Raw genomic sequence first — 23,572 nt, forward strand, 5'->3', positions numbered from 1 at the left:
GTCTGTCCTTAGAAGGCCTCTTATTTGACTGGCCTCTTTCAGAAGTGTATTATCAGGAAAATCTGAATTAAATCATTTAAATCCTATTATTTTCAGCTCTGTGGTGGTCAGAAAGGCAGGACAGAAATAATATATCATAGCCTTACCTCCTGGTTGCTATTGTTTTAAACTAGCTTCCCAGTACATTAATCAGAACACAACAGTGACAGTTTTTGGCAGAAACGCTTTAACATAAAGGAGATGGAAAAAACTGGCATCAAGGTAGCAGCTGGGCATTGCAGATTGCTCATTTTGAGGGTTAAGCCTGGACTACATTTTAATTAACGGGAAAGGCCATATGTGGGTGGCTGACGTTTTGAAGGAAGGAGAGGTGGACAGCTGACGTCAAGGTTTTGTGATGGCCAGAAACCGAGGTTCCAAAACCAGGTACAGTACTTAACAGATCAAGGGAAATTACACGACAGTGGGAAAATCGACAAGAAGCCGCAGTAAACTCAAAACCCGAACGCTCCAGTCGCAGCAACCATAAATGCAACAGGACTTTTGGCTACAGTAAAGGAAACCTCACCCACCCTACCCTATGCAGGCATGTTTAGGGGCGGTGGGAGGAGGGGAAACGGCGGCATAAACAACATAAAGCAAGGGTCAGGAGCGGGCGGGGGGGGGGGGAGGAAACGCGAACATTTTATCTTGGTCGTCCGGGCGGCAGCGAGAAGCAAAGACTAGCCGTCCTGTTGGTTGTGTTCCTCTTCTGCCTTCCTCAGGCGCGCTACGGGAAGGGCGACGGCCGTGGTGGCGGGCCCTTGCCGCGGTATCTCTCTCTCGTGTGTGTATTTGTGTTTGCAGAACAAGTGAAAAGTCCTGGACGTGGTGAGCCTTCTCTTAAGATTTCACTTGGTGCGGCGGTTGTCGAAGACAAGGCGCCTGTCAGAAAAGAAAGAGCGGCAACGCAACTCGGTGTGAGGCATGGGGTATTATTGTTCTCACGTGTGGGCTCTTGAGTATTATTTCTCCAAGGCATGAGGTATGAAGAGTTATAAGTTGACCACGTTTTTTTTCTTTAGGGTTTTCCGACATTCTTTTAATTGCGTTGCAACGGCGAATGTATTAACGAAGGGTAGCGACTCCAGCTATTTATGCTACCTCTGATGGTAGGATTCCTGAAAGAGAAGGAATTATTAAAGCAGGAGCCTTTCCCTGAAGCAGCATTTCAAAAAGGGAAAACAGAAAAGGAAAGACCAGAGATCTGTTCAGGAAAATTGGAGATATTAGAGGAAAATTTTGCGCAAAGATGAACATGATAAAAGACAAAAATGGGAGGGACATAACAGAAGCAGAAGACGTCAAGAAGAGGTGGCAAGAATACACAGAAGAATTATACCAGAAAGATCTGGATGTCCTGGACAACCCAGATAGTGCGGCTGCTGATCTTGAGCCAGACATCCTGGAGAGTGAAGTTCAGAGGGCCTTAGAAAGCATGGTTAGTAACAAGGCCAGTGGAGGTGATGGTATTCCATTGGAACTCTTCAAATAAGATGCTGTTAAGGTACTACACTCAATATGCCAGGAAGTTTGGAAAACTCAGTAGTGGTCAGAGGATTGGAAAAGATCAGTCTACATCCCAATTTCAAAGAAGGGCAGTGCCAAAGAATGCCTCAACTACCGTACAATTGCACTCATTTCACACACTAGCAAGGTTATGCTCAAAATCCTACAAGGTAGGCTTCAGCAGTATGTGGACTGAGAACTCCCAGAAGTACAAGCTGGATTTCGAAGGGGCAGAGGAACTAGAGACCAAATTGCTAACATGCGCTGGATTATGGAGAAAGCCAGAGAGTTCCAGAAAAACATCTACTTCTTCATTGACTATGCAAAAGCCTTTGACTGTGGACCACAGCAAACTATGGCAAGTTTTTAAAGAAATGGGTGTGTCTGACCACCTTATCTATCTTCTGAGAAATCTATACGTGGGACAGGAAGCAACAGTTAGAACTGGATATGGAATAACTGATTGGTTCAAAATTGGGAAAGGAGTATGACAAGGCTGTATATCGTCCCCCTGCTTATTTAATTTATATGCAGAATACATCATGCAAAAGGCCGGACTGGATGAATTCCAAACTGGAATTAAGATTGCCGGAAGAAATATCAACAACCTCCGATATGCAGATGATACCACTCTGATGGCAGAATGTGAGGAGGAATTAAAGAACCTCTTAATGAGGGTGAAAGAGGAGAGCACCAGAAATGGTCTGATGTTCAACATAAAAAAACACACCTAAGATCATGGCCACTGGTCCCATCACCCCCTGGCAAATAGAAGGAGAAGATATGGAGGCAGTGACAGATTTTACCTTCTTGGGCTCCATGATCGCTGCAGATGGTGACAGCAGCCAAGAAATTAAAATATGCCTGCTTCTTGGGAGGAAAGCAATGCTAAACGTAGATAGCATCTTAAAAAGCAGAGACATCACCTTGCAAACAAGGGTACGCATAGTCAAAGCTATAATTTTTTCCAGTAGTGATGTATGGAAGTGAGAGCTGGACCATAAAGAAGGCTGACTGCCAAAGAATTAATGCTTTTGAATTGTGGTGCTGGAGGAGACTCTTGAGAGTCCCCTGGACTGCAAAGGGAACAAACATATCAATTTTGAAGGAAATCAACCCTGAGTGCTCACTGGAAGGACGGATCCTGAAGTTGAGGCTCCAATACTTTGACCATCTCATGAGAAGTGAAGACTCTCTGGAAAAGACCCTGATGTTGGGACAGTGTGAAGACAAGAGGAGAAGGGGACAACAGAGGATGAGATGGTCGGGCATTGTCATCAAAGCGACTAACATGAATTTGACTCAACTCCGGGAGGCAGTGGAAGACAGGAGGGCCTGGCGTGCTCTGGTCCCTGGGATCATGAAGAGTCAGATGCGACTTAATGAATAAACAACAAACAACAGCAAAACAAACTTATTTACTTTTAAATTAGCATGTTTTTTTTAAAAAAAATTAAAAATGAATAATGCTAGACTAGCAGTGTTATTGAAAAGTATCATATTTCTTTGAGCACACAGGTTAATAGACGCAGCAGGAACAATGAATATTCAGTTTCTGGCAACAGATTAAAGGTTCAGTTGAAGTGAAAGTCTGCCACTACATTGGTTAAGCACACAATGGAAGGTAAGTATATGCTTGTGAGAATCTGAAGTGACTGAACAAATGTATAAGACTGCCTCATCCCAAAATTCTTGAGTGGGCTATCCAAATCTATTCCACATAGTTTATGAGCTGCCACTGATACAAAAGTCATTTGGAAGGAATCTAGTAGACTGTGTGTATGTATATATGTGTAAATTATTGAATTTTACATGTATTTTGTTGTCTGTTTAATGCATTTGTTCATCAGCATTCTGCCCACTAGGACTCCTGGAGTGATTTACAGTAGATTTAAAATGATGAAAAGCAGATTGAAACTGATTTTTTAAAAAGATAATATCCTTTAAAGCATCCCCAAAGATTCTGTAAAAGCTAGTTTTCAAAAATGTTATATGCACCTCTGAAGACAGTTTGGAATCTGTGCTTAGTTCAGAATACAGACAGTTAAAAGGACTGGGTGTACTAAAACAAAGACACTGATTGTCAGTCCATTTCTGGGTTGGATTCAGAGTCAGATGTAACTGAAGAATCACGTATTTTTTAATGAGCTTGCCCACTGATTCTCTTGCTGGCTTTGTGGGGAAAGAGGCACATGCACCCGGGTGTGTGGAGCTGGGCAGCCAGAAGCAGGAACAGCTCTCGGAGGGACACTTGGGTTGTGTGTATGGAAGGACACCCCCACCCCCAAAACCTATCAGGTCCTGATCACTTCCCTGAATTGTGGCCCTTTAGCTTTGGGTGGTAACGAGAGGAGCAAAATGGAAAGGGGCTTCCCCCCTCAGGACCGTCATCTTGGACTGGAAAGTGCCCAGCCTTGATTGCTTTCTTTCCCTTTTTCTCCTTCTCAGAGCCCACCCCCAGTGCTGTTGTGGGCACTCACCTGCCAAGTTGTGAGTTTGGGGTTTTTGTTCCCTCTCCTGTCCTTCCTGTCTTCTTGTGACTCACCCCCCCCCAAAAGAAGGGATATGTTTAATTATGCCGCACATAGCGCAATTAATTTTGTTAACTGTCGTACTGTTTTTTTAAAAAAGTCAGAATGCACATCCCAGAATGTCTGTCATGTGACCACAATGTGCAACTATTCAGCAGTTAAAAATGTGAGAAAACAGGGAGACATTTTACTGGTGTGAACATGGCCTGAGTTAGAAAACTGGTATGTAAACATTCATTTGGACCAAGGGTGTCCAGTTTGTGAATGGAAGACCTCCTTCTGTTTATCCAGTAGAGGTACCCCATTGAAGAAAGAAGGTGGAGAGATAAAACAGTCCTTCCTGATTACTCCTTTTCTTCAGCAGGCATTTCATGCTGGCTTGGGGGTTAATCCAGCCTCCCAGAGGCACTGGGCATCTCTCTCCCTTCCCCTGATATGAATAGAACTCCACCAAGTGGCTGTTTGGGTCCAACTCAATAAATATTGGTTTTCTCTAGATCAGTGGTTCCTACCCTTGGGTCTCCAAATGTTCTTGGATTTCTAGACCACCTGGTTAAAATTTATATTTCAGTATACCATGTTGAACAGCATTTTGTTCAAGCTTTATATTAAATGCACCAAATGCAATTAATTGCTCTGAGGCAAACTTTTTTTTTAACCTGTTATGTACTCTCCCAAGTCTTGCAGTTTTGATTCAAACAATAACATGGTCAAAGAAGAAAAACAGAGTTCCTTTTGTTAGGATAACATCAGGTTCACATGTCAATATTTCTTTTCCCCATGCACTCAATCTTAAGTTTATTTTTTCAAACACTTTGGCTTCTTTTAGGAAGGCTTGAGTTCCAGAGCAAACGAGCAAGCATCTGTTTAACCAACTTTGTTCCATGCTGAGTTGGTTATGTCTAGTGGCAGATAGAATTTTCTCAAAATATTTAGCCTGTAAGGAAACTCCTCTAGTCTTTCTGTTTTTATTACCAATACGCAATTAATCAGTCTAATTGTTCAATTATCTAGAAGCTCAGAATTTTATAGCATTTTCCCCCAAGGACTCAAATATCTTGAGGGTTAAAGGTTCATGTTGGTAAAGTAAAACTTACCTTGTTTAATTTTTTTCTTTTTGAAAGCAAAATTGAATGTAGTTCTTTATGAAAAGGATATTGTCATAGTATTCATTACATAGAGCCTTGAAATTATAGTTCCTTACTCTCACATTATATTTTGAGATATAAGTGCATGTAGTTTTTGTATGTTCTGAGTTTTCATGAATGTGTGAAGAGTGAATGCTTGTTAATTACTAGAAATCTTGTGTTTCCAAATGTTTCATTTCTTACCTAAATATATGTCTGCAAAGTTGTACATGTGTGATTCTAGTGCTGAGTCAAAATGAGGATGGGGGGGGGAACGAACCATTATTCTTGCACATATCTTAAGAAAATAGAAATGTGTCTCCTTTCATGAAGCACTCCTCAGTGGGGGCTTATCACAACTATTGCTATCCTCTAGTTCCTCTGGGCTCTAGAGTGTAAGTACAGCACCTTAATGACTAACAGATTTATTTCAGTATCAGCTTTTGTGTATTGCCATCTGTGAGGGTTCAAACTTTACCTCCTCTGGTTTCAACAGAGACACTGGGGGGCACTTGCGTTTGAAAATCTTAACTATGTTTTATTGGAAGATGTAACAACAAGTCCGTATGCTCAAACTTTGTGGAGGAAGAATGTGGTAATGAGTGTGGCTTGTGAGGTGGTACTGGTTAGTTAGAAATGAAATCTGTTAGTTTTTTAAGTTTTTAACATGCATTGAGTACTGTTTATTCCCTAATTTATAGTCAAAGTGGGAAAGGTCACTTTAAGTGCATTAAGAAAATTAACAGTTGTGAAATACCCTTCTCTTTTTGGTATTTTATATTCATTGCTGGTATTTGGTTTGTTAGATGAAATACACATTACATTTATTTATTCAGAGTCCCTTCTCCACCTAAGAGAACCTACATTTTGAGCATGAAAATCATACCAGCATCCAAAAATCTCAAGTTTAATTTTGAATACTGAAGTAAAGAGTAAGGATATCATCAAACAGCTCATGTTTGGGACTGCTTGTGACACAGTCTGATGTGAGCTATTTCCCATTATTTCAACAACGTATGGTGAACTGTTTGTCCAAGCTCCATGGCCAAACTGGACCTTTTTGGTCCAGTGGGAGGGTTCCAAACTCTCTCTTGGAGTTGGGCTAGAGCAATTCACGTATGCACAGGATTGTTTTTAGAGATGACCCTTTCCAGTGTGATCAGACATGATCCTTTACCAGGCTTGTTTAAAGCTGCAATCTTTTGCCTATTTATTTGAGAGTAATCTGCACTGATGTCAGAACTTACTATTAACTTATTGTATTTATTTGGTACCCATTCATGGATTGCTGCCTTGTCGTGGTGAAGGGGCTTGAGTAATTCAGAGAAGCTATGGGCTACACTGTGCAGGGACACCCAAGATGGACAGGTCATAGTGGAGAGTTCTGACTAAACGCAATCCACCTGGAGCAGGAACTGGCAAGCCACTCCAGTATCTTTGCCAAGAAAAGCCCATGTACAGAAACAAAAGGATAAAAGATATTATGCTGGAAGATGAGCCCCTCACGTCAGAAGGCGTCCAGCATGCTACTGACGAAGAGCAGAGGAGCTAATGCAGTGTTTGGGCCAAAGCCGAAAGGACGCTCAGCTGCGGATGTGCCTGGAAGTGAAAGGAAAGTCTGATGCTGCAGAGAAAAAGACTGCATAGGACCCTGGAATTTAAGAGCTATGAACCTTGGTAAGCTGGAGGTGGTCAAACAGGAGATGGCAAGAATAAACATTGACATCCTGGGCATCAGTGAACCAAAATGAATGGGAATGGGCAAACTCAGTTCAGACTATTATCATATCTACTATTGTGCGCAAGAACTCTGTAGAAGAAATGGAGTAGCCCTCATAGTCAACAAAAGAGTGGGAAAAGCTGTACTGGGATACAGTGTCAAAAATTGTGTAATGATTTCAATAAGAATCCAAGGCAAACTATTCAACATCACAGTAATTCAAGTTTGCACCAAACACCAATTCTGAAGAGGCTGAAATTGACCAATTCTTTGAAGACTTACAACACCTTCTAGAACTGACACCAAAGAAAGATGTGCTTCTCATTATAGGGGATTGAAATGTTAAAGCAGGGAGTCAAGAGATAAAAGGAACAACAGGTAAGTTTGGCCTTGGAGTTCCAAACAAAGCAGGTGACTCTACACATGGACATCACCAGATGGCCAATGCCGAAATCAAATTGATTATGCTGTACTCTCTTTAGTCAAAGAAGGAGAAGCTCTATATAGTCAGCAAAAACAAGACCTGGATATGATTGTGGCTCTGATCATCAGCTTCTTATAGCAAAATTCAAGCTTAAACTGATGTAAGTAGGAAAAACCACTGGGCTAGTCAGGTATAATCTAAACCAAATCCCTTATGAATACACAGTGGAAGTGAAGAACAGATTTAAGGAACTAGATCTGGTGGACAGAGTGCCTGAAGAACTATGGATGGAGGCTCATAATATTGTACAGGAGGCAGCAACAAAAACTATTCCAAAGAAAAGGAAATACAAGAAAGCAAGGTGGCTATCCAAGGAGGCCTTATAAATAGCAGAGAAGAGAAGGAAAACAAAATGCAAGGGCGATAGGGAAAGTTACTGAAAATGGAATGCAGATTTCCAAAGAATAGCAAGGAGAGACAAGAGGGTCTTCTTAAATGAACAGTGCAAAGATATAGAGGAAAATAATAGAAAGGGAAAAGCCAGAGATCTGTTCAGGAAAATTGGAGACATTAGAGGAACATTTTGTGCAGTTGAAATCTGCTGCTTACAGAAGCAGAAGACATCAAGAAGAGGTGGCAAGAATACATAGAGGAATTATACCAGAAAGATCGTGGACAACCCAGATAGTGTGGTTGCTGACCTTGAGCCAGATATCCTGGAGAGTGAAGTCCAGTGGGCCTTAGAAAACATGGCTAACAACAAGGCCAGTGGAGGTGATAGCCTTCCAGTGGAACTCTTTAAAATCTTAGAAATGATGCTGTTAAGGTACTACACTCAATATGCCAGGAAGTTTGGAAAACTCAGTAGTGGCCAGAGGATTGGAAAAAATCAGTCTACATCCCAATCCCAAAGAAGGGCCGTGCCAAAGAATGCTCCAACTACCATACAATTGCACTCATTTCACATACTAGCAAGGTTATGCTCAAAATCTTACAAGGTAGGCTTCAGCAGTATGTGGACTGAGAACTCCCAGAAGTACAAGCTGGATTTCGAAGGGGCAGACGACCTCGAGACCAAATTGCTTAGCAGTGGATATGGAATAACTGATTGGTTCAAAATTGGGAAAGGAGTACGACAAAACTGTCTATTGTCTCCCTGCTTATTTAACTTATATGCAGAATACATCCTCCAGCTGGACTGGAGGAATTCCAAGACAGAATTAAGATTGCTGGAAGAAATATCAACAGCCTCTGATATGCAGATGATACCACTCTGATGGCAGGAAGTGAGGAGGAATTAAAGAACCTCTTAATGATGTTGAAAGAGGAAAGTGCCAGAAATGGCCTGATGCTCAACATTAAAAAAAAAAAAAGTAAGATCATGGTCACTGATCCCATCATCTCCTGGCAAATAGAAGGGGAAGATATGGAGGCAGTGGCAGATTTTACTTTCTTGGGCTCCATGATCACTGCAGATGGTGACAGCAGCCACAAAATTAAAAGACAACTGCTTCTTGGGAAGAAAGTGATGACAAACCTAGACAGAATCCTAAAAAGCAGAGACATCTCTTTGCCAACAAAGATCCACATAGTCAAAGCTTTGGTTTTTCCAGTAGCGATGCATGGAAGTGAGAGCTGGACCATGAAGAAAGCTGACCACCGAAGAGTTGATGCTTTTGAATTGTGGTGAGAGTCCCCTGGACTGCAGTGAGAACAAACCTATCCATTCTGAAGGAATTCAACCCTGAGTGCTCAATGGAAGGACAGATCCTGAAGCTGAGGCTCCAATATTTTGGCCATCTCAGGAGAAGAGAAGACTCCCTGGAAAAGACCCTGATGTTGTGAAAGTGTGAAGGCAAGAGGAGAAGGAGACGACAGAGGACAAGATGGTTGGATAGTGTCATCAAAGCTACCAACATGAATTTGACCAATCTCCGGGGGGCAATGGAAGACAGGAGGGTTTGGCGTGCTTTGGTCTGGGAGGTCACAAAGAGTCAGACACAACTTAATGACTAAACAATAACAATTTATTAGGTATAAATCCAGCTGTCTCCCAAACCTGGGGTTTAAGATGACTGATGACAAGATTAGGTACAAATATACACGTAAGCATACTGAAAGTTATAAAACTTCATGGAATTGCAAGCAGTTAAAAGCACAGCACTGAAGGAAGTACAGAACCTATCCATTGGAAAATCATTCCTGAAAAACTAGTTGGTTTTCTAGAAACTCATCTGAATAAAAAGATCTTTGCTTGTGAACAGAAAGAAAACAAGGAAGAAGTGGCAAGCATGTCTGTCTTGGGAAGAGAATTTTATATCCTGGGAGGACTTGGTCTGTCATGATGTAAATCTAATTTTCATTGCATTTACAATATATAACACTGTCTAGTGCATCATATATTTATTCTAGCTTGATAACGCATGTAATCAAATTTGTTCCTACAAAACTAATCATAATAGTTCCTTTAAGCCTCTTCTATGGATGCAAGCCAACATTCAATTTCTGGATGCTATCATGGAAAATGGATATTGTCTTACAGATGTTCTCTAGGCTGTTGGTTAAAGATATCTATAGATTTATCTGTCATGGGAAGGAGGATGTGTGTTCATATAACTCCCTTCTATATTAGCTGCTAGTGTTATTTGAAAACAAAGGACTACAAAAGCCTTCCTGGAACAGAGTCCTGGATCATAACGCACCCAAAGGAGTCAGGTAAGGGAAATGAACAAAATAATCAATTCCATATAATACTCTTATCATGCCCTTGGCCTATCTCATTTACTGAATTTTGCAGGACTTCAGATGTTGTCATCTTAAACCTTCCCCCCCCCCGAAAACAATGGAATAGCCACAAAACAGCCTCCTAACTGCTAGTACAGTATAAGCAATCATTTTTAATGTCTATGCTTTAAAAAAATAGTCTGGCCGGACATTTTCTTGAACTGGTATAAAACTAAGTAAAGACAAAACCACATGCTAAAAGCATCAAATAATTTTTTTAGAAAGTCCAGTTTCCAACAATACGGAGATCAGATAGAAAACATATGTATACATAGAAAATAGTTGTCTATTCATAGTCCACTTACCTGGCAAGCTTTGCACAGCAGAAGTTTCCAATCCAGCTTTTAGCCTTTCTTAATAGTGCTTGCTGAAGCCAACTCAAAATGTTTCACTGCCTGAGCCAAAGGATGAGATGGTATCCTTCTCTATTCTATGAAGTAAATTAGACTGGATTTGAAATCTATATCAATACTGATCCACGGGATCATGTCTTCTAATCCTCCTGATGAGAGCAATCTTGTCCTCTAACAAAGGGGAATGGTCAGAAGGCTGACTAGAGTACTGCCCTTAATGGTAGAGCTGGCCCTGATACTTTCCCATCTACATTTATTTCTTTACAATTTACTTGTTGTTTATAACACCTGTATTAAAAATGAATAGCAGTGTAGGGTACATTAAGTAGGGTGAGCTAGTTCTGTACACACCACTGCTCCTCTTACCTGAAGAATCTATTCCAATTTTGTTACTTTTAGTGTGTGTTTAGTCGTTTAGTCGTGTCCGACTCTTCGTGACCCCATGGACCAGAGCACGCCAGGCCCTCCTGTCTTCTACTGCCTCCCGGAGTTGTGTCAGGTTCATGTTGGTTGCTTCGCAGACACTGTCCAGCCATCTCATCCTCGGTCGTCCCCTTCTCCTCTTGCCGTCACACTTTCCCAACATCAGGGTCTTTTCCAGGGAGTCTTTTCTTCTCATTAGATGGCCAAAGTACTGGAGCCTCAGCTTCAGGATCTGTCCTTCCAGTGAGCACTCAGGGTTGATTTCCTTTAGAACTGATAGGTTTGTTCTCCTTGCAGTCCAGGGGATTCTCAAGAGCCTCCTCCAGCACCACAATTCAGTATGTTACTTTTAACTCTTTGATTATTACCCCTCCCTTGCCTTATGGGACGCAAAAATTGCTTTTAACTAAGCAACATGTTTCTGTAATGAAATTCCCGTTCTAAAAAAGCTTGAGCTCCTCCTAGTGAAAAAAGGTAGACTTGGAGTTCTTTAGTATCTGTCATCAGAGCCTTTTTCAAGATAGCATTCTTCACTGCTATTTTTGTTCCATGGCATGTTTGCAGCAGTTTCTTGTATAAATATGACATGGACATTGGACTGAATTTATTAATCAGATAAATTTCTAGAGAAACCAGCAAGTGGATTTGTTGTCAACAGGAAATATTTGCTCTGTTTCTTCTCACGATAGTCAGATGCCTGTCCAAGCCCAAGCAGTTACTAGTTCTTTTGCTATATGGCTGTTCATTTTGCCTCCTATTGTTTTCCTGTAGTTTTCCCCCCTGTTCATATAATGCATACAGTTGCCTAAATCATATAGTTCAGGCTGCAGTAATTACCAAAGAACAAACCTCATCGATCTCAGGAATGTCCACTTCAAAATAGACATGCCTAATAAACATTAAAGCCTTGGTGCTATATACTGAAGAGTGTTATATACATTAAAATAGAAGCATAAATAAAATATTTGTTTTTAAGTTTAAAACCTGCTATGAACTGTCCTTCAGTTGTATATATGCTAGCTATGGCTTGTTCTGTGTTTCCTTTAGTTACAGTATTTCTATTTTTAATTTTTTTAACCATAGTTTCCATGTATAAGACACCATGTTTTCCTAAAATCATTACACTAAAAATTGAGGGGTGTCTTTTACATAGAAGACTGAGTAAAGCTGAGATAGCTGAGGAGAGAACAAAACGGCACATACCTTGCCTCTGCAAACAGGCTTCCTTCAGTCAGGAGACTTAGCTTTCTCCAATCATGAGTCTTATGGAATTGATGTCAGTTGATCATGAACAAACCAATTGCAACACACCTTGTTGGAGGTGGAGCCTATAGGCTCAGATGCAACAGGGACTCAAAATGTCTGAGTGTTCTGAGCCCAGAGGCTGAATCCTCAAAGCTATTTTTTCTTAATTTTGGGGTTAGAAAAGTGTGTGTGTGTGTGTTAGAAATGGGGGTGGTGGTGTTATAAATGGAAAAATATGGTATTCGTAAACATTGGATTACATAACAAATAAATCCTTTCCTCCCCAACCCCTTTCATTTCAGCACAACTAATAATACTATTACCAGAATTCTACTGGTATTTTTGTAAGGTCTGCCATGGGTAATTGCATCTTGTTTACAAGGTGCTGGAGCATGTTTCAGTTTTTGCAAGGTAATGTGCCTGCCTGATTATGCAATTGAGATGTGTCATGGCACCTCATCAGTTAGCTGCAATTAGGTGCAGCAAGTTACACAAAACTTATGTGAACACCAGTAGAATTCTAGCCAACTAGTAAGAATGGGGTAGGACCTAATTCTTACTCACGGTCTCCTACCATTTTATTGATAATGTCCAGATAAACTCTAAAACATACTATTTAGTTATTTTCCAAACTTGAATGATTACACTACAGGTTGCTACAATTTTGACTCTAACAATATATTTCTATAAGGGTATCTTGTTATCCTCCCTTCCCATTAAAGAATCCTAAGAAACAGTGGTTGAAATCCAGTAGTAAGTCACAACTAGAATAGGCCCATTGACTCAACAGTTGAAACTTACTTTTGGATTTCAAACATACAGTAGTTTAGGATCTTTTACTATTGACCTTTTCAAAACAGTAGAGAAGTCTAAAGTTGCTAAGTCCCAGAAGGAACTTACAGCTGAACAATGCTACCACATACATGGCAACACAATCCTGAGCCTGAATCCTTCATTCTAGAAATTTTAAGTGGTGTTTACCATTTGAGTAGCACTTTTAATGTATTTTCCAGAAACTGAGCAAAAGCAAACAAAAGGTTCTTGAGGTGAAATTTTAGCAGGATCTCCTGCAGATCTAATTTCCAAGGTGTTTTTAGTTCTTTTGTGTTGGTTGGATTTGGTGAGATGTATTTCTAAAGATTGTGTTAAGAAGACTAACTTTGGTTGGTCTGGTTCTTTGGACCTTGTTTAACCTGAGATAACAACTTTGAATTAACTTTAATTTGTGGTTTGTGTGCATAGTCAAACAGTGAATTACTGGAGTAAGCAGAGGACAATAAATCCCGTTAAATATAGCTATGTAATCTGTATTCAGGAGAACTAGTTTACTTTGTCAATTCAGAAAAAGCTAATGCACTCTTTGTGTAATATATTGCCTATTTTGTTTTCCTGGGCATGGCTCAAACAGGAAGAACGTTATAGAATTTCTTTGTCTTCTGCTTTCTAGCGAGATTTTAGCGGTTTGCTGATGCCCCATCGTATTTTGCAAGAGAAGAGCCAAACCATGTGGCCTTGGGCGAGCTACACGGTCATAGGGCATCCCCAAAAGAAGGGAATGGTAAATGAAGCCTGGGTCTTTATGCCTGGAAGATCCTGAGGAGGATTGCCATGAATCATAATCAGTTTGATGCCACACAATTATTATTTCTCAGACATATTTTATTTATTTATTTATTTATTTATTTATTTATTTATTTATTTATTTATTTATTTATTTATTTATTTATTTATTTATTTATTTATTTATTTATTTATTTATTTATTTATTTATTCTTTTGATTTATATCCCGCCCATCTGGTATATTCTAACACTCTGGACGGCATCATGAGGCAGAAGCATTGTAGAAGGAGGAGAAAAGCATACACGTCAGCATATCCCTTTCTTTCAGTAGGAGAATACAGGCTTGTTCCACCTCATTAGTAGTGCAATTTAATTATACATATCTACCCAACTGTTAGTACCAATGAATGAAATGAGGCTTAGTAAGGCAGTGGTTTAGGCTGTAAACCTATTTACCTTTAAGTAAATGGGCCAACATTTAATTTGTATTGCAAAGGAGTGGGAAAACATTGCTAAAGACAGAATAGAACAGAGTTCCACATAAAAAGGACCAAAAGATGTTTGGTCACTCTTGGGAAACTGCATTGGTCTGCAATGGAATGGTTGAAAACAAATAACTAGCTCTATACTCGGAATTCTAGACTGGAAATTCACGTAAGTCTGTCTTTCCTGCCTGCCCGCCTGCTTTTCATTTATATACCACCCCATTAATGCAGCACACTATTCTGCATGTTATTTATATTCCACCTGTCTCCTAATAAAGGGACACAGGGCAGCTTACTACTTCATTACTGTTTAGGTAATGGCAATTTGGTGAATAGTGTTAACATCAAAGAGTTCTAAACTATAATAAAATGATTTGCTTATATTAAAATTAAAAAGTGTGCAGTCTGTATAATAATGGCAGAGAGCAAGTAACAAAACAGCAAATTGTGTTTTCATTTTTGAAATATACTAAAAACAATTTTCATTGTTTGATTGAAAAGCCTCATGATGAATGCATTTACATTGTTCTTCAGAACCTATATAGGTGCAATCCCAAAGTTAAATAATTTATTTTTGGCACCAAAGTTTAAGTGTAGCAGGAACATATTTTTGGAAGTCTCTTGCTGACTGTTTTAAAGTGAGATTAATTAATTCTTTATAACTGATGTAAGAATTTTGCTTTGACATGTGGAATATCAAACTGAACAAAGCCAAATATGCTGTTTGTTCTTGAGGTTTTAATCATATTAATGTTTGTGTAACTGTAGTGACAGTTGCAGTTGTACTGAATAATTTACTGCAGATGTTCAGTTTAGGTGCTTCTGTAGTAGCGACCAAATCTGGAACAATTTAATAATCAGATTGGAAATTTAGGTTGAGTATATCTGAAATACCACGTTAGGGTGTTAATGGAGTGTTAATGGAATGAGGAATGTTTTAGTCCTTAAACTGTCAAATGTAAAACTTAGCTGTATTGATGCCAATGGTATCAGGTACCTGATGTGTCTGTAAGCTCTTTGCTGTGACCTTCAAGGGCTCTGTGCCTCATTGTAAGCAGCCTGTTGTCCCAGAGAGAGTCTTAAACAAGACACATGCATTACCCGTGTTGTAAATGACAAGAAGGCAGGAGTATTATGCCATGGAAGCTGTAGAGGTTAATGGCAGCAAGTTGGATCTGCTCATGAATGAATTATCCAAGTCACAATGATGAGCCTTGCTTTTGCAGCTGCTGCAGCCTAGGCCTGCTTTAACTCCTATGCTATTCCTGATAGAAAGAACCATGGATGGAGAATTTGTGCTGGACAACCTTGGTCAGTTCTATAGACAGTAGTTCATTGGGCAGTGGATGAATCATGTGACCTCAAGCCCCCTCCTACCCCTCTCTTCTGTTTCTGTTCTCAGAAGATTTAGTTCTGAGCTAGTAATGGGTAGAATCGGGACTGATGCTTCAGACCTCTTTCTGGAAAATGAAGATCAATCACGTGTTTCTTTTTGTTCAGAGGGAGATTGTTATAGAAATAATGGCTGCATAAATAAATATTATTTGTACAGCCAACCACCTTAATCATGAGCTGATCACTGGGAATGTCTAAACATCCCTCATGAAATCTGCCCTCTTTTGTGCCAGAAAATAAGCCTATTTCCACCCACTCAAAGTGAAAAACACAATCAGGTAGATGGCAGATTTCGTTTTGTAAAGAAAGTGCTGTCAAATTCTAGCATCCCAGTCTGGTAGTCACTTCTTCTGAGAATTTCCCAACTCCAAGGACTAAGGCAGCAATTCGAAAGGGTGTCACCCTATCTACTACCTGCTGTGACACCATGGTGGCCGGGAATGATGAGAGTTGTATACATTGCTTAGAAGGCCCATATATGCACAATTGCATTAACACAGTCAGGACTCCACATCCTTGTGTTTGTTTGTTTGTTTTTTTGCTTTGCAAATTGAAGTCCAAAAGAGAGATGCCCCATTGAGCTGTCAAGCAAAGATGGTGATGTTACTCTTCACATGAAATGCAGTTGGGGGGCAGGGGAAGCAGGACCACAACCTGCATTTGCCTGCTGTTTAAAGTTGCTTTTTCTTGAGACAGGACATTAGCCCAGACTAGAAAGAAACAGCTGTAAACACTGACATAAGAAGACATCTTTTGCTCCTGTTCCTCCTCCCCCTCTCTTTAGTCTAAAACATACAATCCTCCACCTACGCATGCATCTGTTTAGTGAGCCTGCCATGCCTAGCTTAGTCTTCCAAGCTTGCTGAGGTAAACTGTAGGAGTAGGTGTGGGATAAGAAAACAACTCCACAATCAGAACCTGTAGGACATACATTTAAATATTGATATAAAAAAGCTGACATCACCCCATATTTATGTGATTGCTTCCCACAGCAAAACAAGCACAAAGGATTGCAAAATTGGTTCCAAATGTGGCTGTATTTTTCCCATCACAATGCAACTTTTTTTCAGCCTCCCCACCCCACCCGGAGTAGAAAGATCCATATGGACCTGCTTAATTCAAACAATCAACCACAAGCTTCAAAAAAACCAGGGCTGTGTTTATGGCCAAGATTTCGAATCACAGCATGGAATGAAACATCAATTCTATTGGATCATTCACTCAAATCTTTTCCATCATGGAGTTAGTGACTGGGGATAAAAAACACAGTAAAAGGGACAAAAGTGATTCTGAGAGTCCCAGCCTGAATGATACTTTAAGGATCTATTTGAAATATCGTTAGTCATTTGGTATCTTTGGGTATACTTCCTCCTTTAACCAGCAAATTACTTTTCAGTATTTGTAACATAATGGCTGGCATCCTGTTGCTTAATCTAGTAAGTCTTAACTAGAGTAGGCACACTGAATCAGTGGGGATTTGTTGAGTCAACTCCTCCATACATTACCTTGATTCAGTGGGTCTACTCTAGTGACTTACTAGACTAAGCAACAGGTTTTCAGCCAGAATGGACAATTAGAAAACCTATAGTCTTTAAACATACTTCCATACTTTATATAGGTTAGTCCCGATTTCTATATACTGTACTATTATATGGCCAGTTGTCTAGCCATAAACTAGTTAAGACTGTGCAGCCAAACTACGCAGATGCTTCCAAACATTCACACTCTTGCTTGAACACACCAGTGTCATCCCGGGTGTAATTCAACAGAGTTCAGGGAAACCTGTAATTAAATTTGGCAAACAGTTTTGTACTGCCAAATGGAATGGAATGGGACCCTCTGCTCTCTGAGTGTCCTTGTGCTTTTCTGTTTCTTTTAATTATAAATAGCAATATGTTATCATGGTATAACTGAATAAGACCCATATGGATCTGATTAAGTAACAATTATTTTACACTGTTTCCATCATGATCTGTTCTAGACAAAAATATGGTCAAATTTGTTCTAATTGCTTCCATATTGGTAGTCATTACTATAAACATAAAATAACTATGTTTTTCTTATTTCCTTGTACAATTGCCACTATCAGCCATCCAGAGTATTAGAATACTAGTCAATTCGTATTGCATGTAACCATTTATTTACTTTCTATTAGTGCTTTAAAACATTAAACAAATGATAGACCCAAACTTGCAGAAGAATACTTGGCTAATTTCACAAATGTAATCTAATGTTGCAACTTGCATCTAAAATTTTGTTTTAGTTTGACAGGTACTAAAAGAACTTATAATATTAACATAACACTAGGTTGGTATAATAAGTTATTTAATAAAAATTTATTTCAAATTTGAAACACATATAATGGTGCCTCCTGCTAGTTTATGTTAAAGAGAAACGGTTTAGCCACTCTGTCGGAAAGAAAACCAGGGCATCACAAACATTTATATGTGACACCTCTGTGTTGTAAGCTGTAAGAGGGTTTCTCTGAGCAGCATCTTCATCACTGCATAGGGATACTGCTGAGTCTGAGACAGCTGGGGAGATTAGAAAACTAAGAATAAAAATGTAGCCATGTGCCAAGCCCTATGACATGAGGGTGGAGTCTTATGAGCAAGGCACTTTTGAATTCTGTGAGTTCTATCTAGAAAACACTAGTGTTCTGGATTCATTTCAGAACATTAACTGGATTTATTTTGCACAAACAGGATCAAAATATTTTGAATGAACAATGCATTAAAAATATTTTGAATGAACAATGCATTAAAAAAGAACACACCTGTTTCCAGGGTGGGACACTAGGACTAAAAGGAAGACCAAATGAGAAATGGACTGAGTTAATAAAGGAATCAGTTTGCATCACCTGAGCAGGGCTATTAATGACAGGAAGTTTTGGGTTATCATAGGCTGGAAGTGATTGGATGGCCCATAACAACACCCGTGTCAGTCCCAATGTTCTTTTGGTCTACAGTTTCCATTGTTTTTTTCTTAGTGGTGAATGTTTATGGGAACCACTGTCCAGCAGCATCTGAAGGGCCGCACTGGCCCAGCCCTGCAGCATAATAGCAGCATACGTAGTTCAGTCTGTTCAAACTGAAGTCAATACTATAATTCCCAGTTCCCACAAGCTACTCATTCCTCTTTCCTCAAGTGGTTCCCCCCCATCATTGACCAAGCTTTCTTGTTCCCAACATTCCTTTCTTGTTTCCTCTATACTTATTTCCATTTGACTCCATTCCACCTGGCTATTCTCTGTATATACAATAGAGTGGAGTGGGGTCCTAATGCGACAGGGGCATACAAAAAATTAATATGGCCAATGAGAGGAGCATAACACAGGACAGAACAGTATGAGAAGATTATTTGTTCCATCCCATATGGCCATAGGAATGCTAAGGTTCCTGTCTTTGTGTCAACTGGGGACTTACTCTGTCATTAGCAGATGCATTACAGGCAGCAGAAACTGAGCAGGTGCTCCTGTCCTCAAGGGTCTATTTCCAAACTGCAGAAAAGCAAGATGGTGGCACAGTGGGGAGAATCAAATTTGTAGGGTGTGATAGTGAACACATGGTTAGAAATAGTGCTTTCTTAAAATAATGAATTCATGGAAAATTACCAGAAACTGTACTGTAGCCCTAATGTGGATCAGGGCATCCTCTTCCCACAGGGATGCAAGTTGCAACATTAGATTACATTTGTGAAATTAGCCAAGTATTCTTCTGCAAGTTTGGGTCTATCATTAGTTTAATGTTTTAGAGCACTAATAGAAAGTAAATAAATGGTTACATGCAATACGAATTGACTAGTATAGATCTAACCCTTTTTTCAAAACCTGGTATCTGGTTATGATGTGATACAAAGTTTGAGCAGGTTTCCTTGAGTATTATATTAAAGGCACAGAGCCTCTGCAGCTGGATTAAAACAGGAGTTGGGAACTGCTGCCTGCCAGATGTTTTAGATGATGCCTCCCATCAGCCCCAGCCAGCCTGGCCAATGGTCAGGGATTCTGGGAGTTGGGGTTCAAAATAACCTGGAGGGCATACAGGTTGCTTACCCCTGGATTAAAGGATCAGGTTAAGACAACTGCATTGGTTTATTAAATTATATGTCACAAAGCAAGTACTGTAATTGAAAGCAGGATGTTCAACAGATCTTACAGAACTGAAACAACATAGCGACTTGTGTATATTCCTCTAATTAACAACAGCTAGATCTTCTAACTGGACTGAATGTTCTTGAAGACTGTTATTTTGTTTTCTTTAAAACAGAAGCAAAGCTGGTGAGCACTTCAAGATTAAGGCAGGAAAAATTAAGCATTTTAGATCACAAATAATAAAGGCCTGCATTGTCATATGAGTATAAACCCCTGCATCTGTTTTGGAGCTTTGTGAATAAAGGTAGAAACTCCCATAGATGAGGGTCTCAATCACTTCTACTCAACGTTAAAATCCCACTGAACGTAAAGGGAATAGGATAAGTTGTAGCATTGTCTCTTCCCCCTCAACTGGTAAATGAAGGGATGGCGCATACATGGGGCCAAAGGACTTGGGTTGATGTGGAACATGTGCCCCGATCTAACCAGAGAAGGAGATTAAGTGGTCAGATGAATGGTCCAGTTCAATATTGCCTATTCTGGTTTGTGTCAGCTTTCCGGGGTCTCCAGCAGATGTTTTTCTACCTGAACATTTAATTGGAGAGGCCAGGGATTAAACTTTGTGGCCAGTATCCCATTTAACTTCCATTGAGTTGACCTGCATTACAGTAATGTGGGATCTCACCACTCGTGCATGTGATATTGTTTGAGCCCAAATTACTGCACTGGCAGGACTTTTCACTTAGTAGATGCAGCAACAGGGTACCAGCCTGTGTATGCCAAACATTAAGTCTACCACCAAACCTTGGCTCAGGGCGACAGGAAGTGTAGGATAAAAGTAGTATGGCTAGATGACAGGGCTAAGTTTCTCCCTGTTCTTTTATTTCTTCTTTCTGTGCAGTAAACTGGCATGGGAGGATGGAGGTAGTGGTGTGTCTGGTGACTTGACAGTAGGAGAAGCAGCCAGTGTCGGTTGTTAGTGTGCCTCATGATGTTGTGTGGATAAGATGCCCAACTATCCCATTCACTCTGTCAATATTTGGATTCTTCACTTCAATATATTATTTTGGGGTTAATTGAATAATTTTATTCTCTTGTGTCCTCCAAGGCTTTCACGGACGGGATCCGATGGTTCTTGTGGGTTTTTTGGGTTGTTTGGCCGTGTACTGGAGAATTTTATACTCTTTCTAGTATGGGAAAAAGGAAGCATATTCTTCCAGCAATAAAACTGCTAGTGAGATAAATGTTAATTTGAAGGCAGGGAAGAGTGCAGTATACATCTGTTGCCTAGTGATCCAGACAAACAATTTCCTGTCTTCTTTTCTTCTATTGATAGGAGTGTGTGGGATGCACAATTAAGCTGCCACCAACCTGCCCGCTAGCTGGTACAGACAGTAAACTTAGCATTTGCTTAGCATAATTCAGAAGCATAAATGCTCATGTCTTCACTGTAAACGCAAGGGGGTCACAAAGTTTTCAGGGGGGGGGTCTCCAGGCTTAAACTTTCTTTCTTTAAGATTGGGGAGGACAGGCAGGCTAGAGAAAGTTTATCCTTGCCTTCCCCCTTTTCCCAAATTCTGGGGGTCACTGGGCAACTGCAAAAAGAAAAAGTCTTTTGTGGTAGAAATGTCTGAGACGTTTCACTGTGTCCACCCTGACCTAGGCCTTAGATTCGATGGATGCTGCCGTGCAGGCCTGCTTTCACAGATGTGTGCCACTAACTTGGTTTGGGCTTCTTCCACTCAGCCTGTTCTTCTATTGACAATAATAAGGATCACTGACAGTCAGTGGAGAGGGAAAGTGCTAATTAAAGTACTTCATTTGTGCAGAAATCACTCCGTCTGGTCCTTCTGGCAAACTGCTGCAGAAAGAATTGTACTGTATCTTTTTAAAGGAACTTAAATAAATTTTCTTACCTTTAAATGAAACTGCCACTAGAGGGTGATACAAGCATAGCTTGTTGAAAGGTTTCTGAAAATATAGATATTAATCCACAAAAGCTTACACTGAAACAAATTTGTTGGTTCCTAAAGTGCCACAATATTTTGTCCTCATTTCCTCCCCTTTAATTTTGCCAACATGTTGAGACAAATTAACACAGCTACCTCTTTGAAAATGGATGTTGTTCCAGTTGTCTTCTAAGCCTACTTGTGTTAAGTGCACTACAGGGTGGGTTGGTGGAGGGACATTGTAGTACATTAACAGTTTTATTGTAGTATTGAGTTTTTGTGGATTCAAATCTGTTGCTCTGAAAAAAATCTGATGTGCAACATAATAACCTAGGGTGAAGACATATGTCCTTTGTTGTTGAAAAATATATTTGTCCCAAGAAAAAGTAGTAAAACTCTAAACATGGCTCATGCTTGAGGAAAAAATAGTCCATGTGCAGAGGCAGGTTTGTAGCATGCCTGGATGTCCCATCCAGAATGTGTGCTGCTGCTGTGAGCAGGGTAAATCACGCTGAATCTGCTCCTATCTTGGGCTGCATATATTGTTGTTCAGCCTCGTACAAAATTCCGTATGCACAACAGAGGGTTATCAGAGTAGACCAGGGCAATGGCATCTGGGACTAGCAAAAGTAACCAGCTCAGCGCCATATAAAAATGACATTTGCTAAGAGATAAACCTGCTGTGTCATTTTCAGTGTTATTTGTGTGAAGATTTTAATACACCATAGGATTCTCTGGAGTTCTGGTTGAAACAGATGACTGTATAGCTCGCCTTCTGTGGACCCCATGGTTTTGGGGTTAAAGATGTCACTGTGATGGTGAAAGATATGTTGGGCTAACAGAAATTAATGTCAAGAGTTAGCAGAAGGGAATTGCAGAAGTTTTCCATTGTGCATCTGCCACATGTTTATGCTGTCTCTTGCATTGCTAACTGCACAATGGTTAACTTCAAAACAAGTATGCTAGCAGAGGTTTTTTTTTTTTTTGATACGGTGACACCATGTTGGCTAGTTCAGGAAAGCTTTTGCCAGAAATGTATTAGTATTTAAGGTGATGGAAGATTAAAAGAAAATGAAAAAGTTAGACCCACTATGCCATCTTCATGTATGGGTAGAGCACCAAGTGATTAAGCTTAGAAATTGCAGCATTTTAGTATGGACAAATAATTAAAATATACAGCTTTGTCAGCTTTATGTTACTGTTGTTAAGGCTTGGCAGAATGAACTTTTACAAACCATAATAGATTTCTTTCCAGTTTTTAATGCTTTCTTGTAAAATTGAAAATATAAAACCAGCTCAGCAAAGTGAACACTTTTTATGTACATGAGGTCTGTGATTTTTTAAAAAGAAGTCATTTCATAGTCAAGCAAAAATCCAATGAATTAACTATGATTAAAGGGACCAGCATTTTAAAATTGAAAACATACTTTAAAAAAATATCTTTACAAGCATATTATATAATTTAAATTTATATTTTACTAAAAGGAACTTACACATCAAACAGTTTTAGATGTTTCTCTTTCTCCCTTAGAATCATTTTCAAAGTGCCACAGCAAAGGAATAGATACCAATAATTACACAGTATATTCCTTTATTTTTTAAAAAAGAGATTGGTAAATGTGAGAGGCTGAGTTAAATGAGCACATAAAGGGTTGTAGATTAAACACAGTAAAGGTAGTTGAACAATAATCCTGTAAATACAAAAGGTATTTTAAGCATGGTAAAGAAAACAAAAAATTAAGCTGCACTTAGGTATCTGTGTAGATAGGAGGAATATGATTCAGATAGTGGTCAAAAGTGCTGTTTTGAAAAAATGCATTATTCTCTTCTGGTCCATTGACAACTACTTCTTCTGATATACATGGTGCTTCAGAAACGACATCATAGCCTGGAAATTTGACAAACATAATTAGTACTACAAAGCAGCAAATATGAAC

General features: G+C 39.6%; 1 protein-coding gene and 1 long non-coding RNA gene across 6 annotated transcripts in view; one reads left to right on the forward strand and one right to left on the reverse strand.

Moving 5' to 3' along the window:
* The first annotated feature begins 666 nt into the window (after nucleotides 1-666).
* The window catches only part of LOC144589056 (uncharacterized), a 60,306-nt gene continuing 37,400 nt past the window's right edge, over nucleotides 667-23,572 (forward strand). For both annotated transcript variants that reach the window (XR_013544933.1, XR_013544934.1), the window contains exons 1-2: nucleotides 667-1,024; nucleotides 3,067-3,172. This is a non-coding gene — a long non-coding RNA (uncharacterized LOC144589056). The remainder of the gene's footprint in view (nucleotides 1,025-3,066; nucleotides 3,173-23,572) is intronic.
* Nucleotides 16,118-23,572, reverse strand: part of GLIS1 (GLIS family zinc finger 1) — a 240,837-nt gene continuing 233,382 nt past the window's right edge. For all 4 annotated transcript variants that reach the window (XM_072997638.2, XM_072997639.2, XM_072997640.2 and 1 more), the window contains one exon: nucleotides 16,118-23,523. In XM_072997638.2, coding sequence (XP_072853739.2) covers nucleotides 23,384-23,523 — 140 coding nt within the window. In that variant the 3' untranslated portion in view covers nucleotides 16,118-23,383. The remainder of the gene's footprint in view (nucleotides 23,524-23,572) is intronic.

Source organism: Pogona vitticeps, chromosome 4 (genome assembly GCF_051106095.1).
Source record: "Pogona vitticeps strain Pit_001003342236 chromosome 4, PviZW2.1, whole genome shotgun sequence".
Lineage (NCBI taxonomy): Eukaryota > Metazoa > Chordata > Lepidosauria > Squamata > Agamidae > Pogona > Pogona vitticeps.